Source organism: Nilaparvata lugens, unplaced genomic scaffold, assembly GCF_014356525.2.
Source record: "Nilaparvata lugens isolate BPH unplaced genomic scaffold, ASM1435652v1 scaffold9733, whole genome shotgun sequence".
Lineage (NCBI taxonomy): Eukaryota > Metazoa > Arthropoda > Insecta > Hemiptera > Delphacidae > Nilaparvata > Nilaparvata lugens.
Genome location: NW_024095476.1, coordinates 2,323 through 7,089, shown reverse-complemented (window position 1 = coordinate 7,089; position 4,767 = coordinate 2,323). Strand labels below are relative to the sequence as shown.

The window sequence follows — 4,767 nt, the reverse complement described above, 5'->3', positions numbered from 1 at the left end:
ACTATTTTGTGTTGCCATGTTGCAAATCTGGAGTGCAAGAAAATTTTTCTCACACTAGAGCGGAAAAAGTGATTCTTTGTGTTCTTTAATTATTAGTGCAGGAATGGCCATTTCAAGGTAACTGTAGGAAAAGAATATATCAAAAACCCTACTGAACAAAACTTGTAGGAAATTTATCTAGCTTCATTTTTGTTCAGTTAGTCATGTCGCTGAAATACATTGTTTCCAAGATACATGCATGTAAGCAGAAATGAAATTGCAACTTTTAAAACCCTCAAGGGTTGTGTGGTAGAGAGGACAGGAGTCCAACTCGCCCTAATAAAGCATATAATATAATCAATCCCTTAAGCACAGGGGTAGGGTGAGGAATTTGATATGGTGACCTTCTAACTAGTCCAAAAAAACTGTGAAGTCAATATATTTGTTCCAAGTGTTCCTCCTAATTTCTTGTCAATTGATCTATTGTGTTAAACTGAAGATTTTACACTCAACACTATAATGGTTGCAACAATCATAGGGAGATGCATAATATAATGAAATAATACATTAAATTGAAGAAAATATGATGCTCTATGAGTCATTAGCACGGATTTTTCAATCAGTCGTTAAAATGTTATAAGGCCAAAAAGATGGAAAAATCAGAGCCAGAAGGGTTTTTTCAAAATGTGACTTTATTCGATTTTTGATGCAAAGTAAGGAGCCCAATCAATTCGTTTTCCCATTGTAAATAATAACTGCAGTTAGTAACATTGAAAGTAGTGATATTGAAAGATATCAGCATGAAACTATAAAACTAAATTCAACCTGTTTGTGCTTTAAACAGACCCTTGCGGAGCATGGGTTACCTACTTAGTAGAGAATATAATGTATCAATTTGATTTGAATAGTTTATATTCATATAAGTTACTTACTTTCTTTGTATTATCCTCTGAGATCGTCTAAGAGGGGCCTGTTGAGGTGCAATGCACCTTCTCTTAGGAGGGGCAACGTTCCCATCCTCCTCACGCCTCCTCTTTGGGGGATTAGGGCGTGCATTGGAAGTGCTTGCCATCTGGAAACAAACCAATTAAAATGTATTAAGGATAGAGCAGTGATCAAGTCTATATTTTTACAAATAGAAATAAATTAGAAATTGCATCAAATTAATTAATGAATAATTATTATTAAACGAGAATCCCAATAAAATGCTGTAATCTTTGATTAAAATGAGCGCTGCTATCCAGAGATTGTCAGTTTGGTGTAAGGTGAGCATTCCTGACTAGCAATGAGGAGGTACCGGGTTTGATTCCCGGGCTGGCAGATAATTTTTGGATAGTAGTGATCATCGAATTTCCATCTAGCTGTTAACCCTGTTGTGAATATTTGCAGTAGCAGTCATCTTTGGGATCACCCCAAACTGCTGTTCCAACCTTGAGCGGCCGGCCGACACCACATTGAGAGCAGTAAATCCTACTCCGGTCCTCTCCAAACGCTGACTGAGGTTAGCCGGACCAGGGTGACCCTGGGAATTCTTGTAAAGGTCAGTATTTACTTAGAACTGTGTCTTCCACTTGAGGATCGTACAGTTTGCCGCGGCTCCACTCACTGTATATTATTGCGCTGCAAAGTGTGGCTGGTGAGTCAGAGATAGTAGAGAACAAACTAGAGACCATCTGCTGCGCCGCACAAAGTGGTGTCACGCCAAAATATTTTGTGAACAATGGAGTTTGAAATTGATAATGAGTCTTCATGTATTTTTTTGCTGAGGATGATGATGAGAGATGATGCACCTAAAGTTTTTAGGCGATTTTACAACTCATTAATCATATTCAGAGGAGTTGGCTCAAGTCAAAAACTTCCAACGGGAGTACCAGGCACATGATTCTTAACTTATCTAAGTGATAGCTTCTTGTCTCAATACTTCCTTAATTGTTGCTACTTTCTTATTTTTATAATATTACTCTCTTAATTGCTATGCATGCCTTCAGACAGCCTATTACTTATAATTGGGTGAATAGAGTTGTCAATTGCGATTTGAATTGACACATAATTGTTGAAGTTATGAGCTCCAATTTGAAATTGAAAATTACTCTTCAATTATTAACTTACTCTGTCGCTTCAACATCTTAAATATGAATCCAAATTCATGATACCTTATTTCGATACAGAGTTACAAAAGAAAATAAATGGCGGAAACCGCACATTGATATATAGAGCCATATCATTTTGTAGATGTAAAAGTTGTCTTAGTATTAATAAGTAGTTGGTTATTTTCTTACATTTGCACAAGTTGTTTGTTTATTTTGTTCTTTTCTTGTGGAAATAAAAATGTTATCATTATTGGTTCACACTAATTTATTATTGTTTTCCATGCTTACCTGTAAATAGTCGCAGTTTATCTAGAGGTTTCTCTTCAACTTTTTTTTCCAATGCATTTCACTCATACTTGGTAAAAACTAATAACTTTATAAGAAATGATAGGCAAATGTCTACTTAATGACCAACACTTTTGATAGAATATTTCCAAACAAAATGTTTTTCAGTCTTAAAATTGACAACCTTTTTCTGTCACTTGGAGGAAGCAATTTCACACAGCTTGCTAAATTAAAATATTGTACTTTCTTTGTATCATTAAAATAAATTTTTTTATTCATTTAAGTCAGTCTTTTCAAAGCACTGAAACACTTCTTTATCCAAGTTAAAAGTTTTCAAGAACCACTGTTTTTGTTGACTTTGATGTATAGTGAGGTCTACGTTATAATGACAGTATTTGATCAACTTTGGTTTTGCTATCCTTATCTATCATTTGACAAAGCCGATGGTACTATACTTTTCCAGGTCCACAACGATGCCAATTATGTTTTTGACGGTGTAGAAATATAATTAATGCAGAGAATCGGTATCGCTATTCTTCTATCTTTATCCCCTGCCATTATAACGTGGATCTGACTATAGTTATACTCTTGTCTTCTCTCTTTGACATTGCCAAATTCTTCTTTTATGCCCAAGTATTTATTTTTTATTTCTGCTCCTTTTGGAAAAACAATCACTAACCTAAAATTTTCAATTCATTTGGAGTTGCGAGTTGGACAAACCACTCTCTGTCTCAGAGAGCACCATATCGTGCATGTGTTAGCAACGGGTTTTTCCCATTCCATTCAGTCAGTTCTTTGAATGTAACGTTCTTTGTGATGATGGTTACCGAGCACTGTAACTGGAGCCAATTGTCATTCTATTTGATGAAGATATTATTATCCAATGATGATTTATCATTAATTCAATATAATAATCAATATATTATCATTTTATTTAATAAAAGAAAGAGTACTTTTGAAAAATATAATTAATAAAATATAACAGTTGTTATTTAACTGATGTTAAAAAACACTATAACTAAGTCAGAATATTGTCATTTCAAAACAAAAACCGAACCCTCAACCTCCCCTTTTACATTTAAAACATCAATAAACATAACTATTTGAAAAACCTCTAATCCCTTCCAGCATATTGCAATTTCAAAGCAAAATCCTAACCTATCTTTCCACCTTTGAAATATCAAAAAGCATAATTCTACCTGGACCCTAGCCCTTTCTAGCATATTGCAATTTTAAAGCAAAAACCTAACCTAACCTTATGAAACATTGTTGAATATAATCCAAAAAACCTAACCACTAACCCCTAACCCCTTCACATTCAATAATTTAGATTTCAAAGCAAAATCCTTACCCCCTAACCTATCCTTTCACATTTGAAACATCAAAAAACATAACTCTAACTGCACCCTAGCCCCTTCTAGCATATTGCAATTTCAAAGCAAAAACCTAACCTATCCTAATAACACATTATTAAATATAACCTAAATTAAACCTAACCTCTAACCCTTTCACATTTAATTCTTTAGATTTATTCGTCATCTTTAGAACAAAGCATAAAAATGTGGTTCATTTCATGAACATGTTCACAAACATGTGGCTCATTTCATGAACATGTTCACAAACATGTGGTTCATTTCATGAACATGTTCACAAACATGTGGTTCATTTCATGAACATGTTCACAAACATGTGGTTCAAAGCAAAATCCTAACCCCCTAACCTATCCTTTTACCATTGAAACATCAAAAAACATAACTCTACCTAGACCCTAGCCCCTTCTAGCATATTGCAATTTTGAAGCAAAAACCTAACCTATCCTAATAAAACATCAAAATATATCCTAAATAAAACCTAACCCCTAACTCTTTCACATTTGTTGAACGATAGACAAGGATAGCAGCAGCATTGCAAATCGTACACTACCATTATAACGTGGACCTCACTATAGATACTCAAGTGATACTTTTGAATAACTATGTTATAACTGTGACTGTTGCTGGCCGTTACTCTGTTTCTGAGACAAAGAGAAGCTGCTCATAGAGGTTGGATGTATGTTGCTGGTCTGTGGTCTGACGACTGCAGTGAACTCTAAAGCCTTGTACACACGTCCGTACAGATTCGCGCGAACAATCGTATGTACATATGCCTCAACATTCACTGTACGTCCTTGTGGACGCAATCCACGTATGCCTCAGCATTCAAAAAGCTATCTGATTTGCAGACGACACGAAGACATGGTAGATGTAGATTTTCCACAACATGACAACAATGGCGTCATTCCATCATTGAAGATAGTTATCACAAATTGCAGCAGTATCATTTTATTTCAATGATTTATATAATAAAATCAAAAATAAAACTTGACAAACGATGTTGGTGGGTTGAACGATTGTAGGTTATTATACAGTAGGTT

The 4,767-nt window shown here is 34.7% G+C and overlaps 1 protein-coding gene across 1 annotated transcript; it reads right to left on the bottom strand.

Moving 5' to 3' along the window:
• Nucleotides 1-941: 941 nt before the first annotated feature.
• LOC120349378 (putative uncharacterized protein DDB_G0271606) lies at nucleotides 942-1,231 on the bottom strand (the record flags this gene model as incomplete). Its single annotated transcript, XM_039419357.1, is given in 1 exon segment — nucleotides 942-1,231. A coding segment is annotated over 1 exon segment (110 nt), but the record flags the coding sequence as incomplete, so codon positions are not given.
• Nucleotides 1,232-4,767: the final 3,536 nt, after the last annotated feature.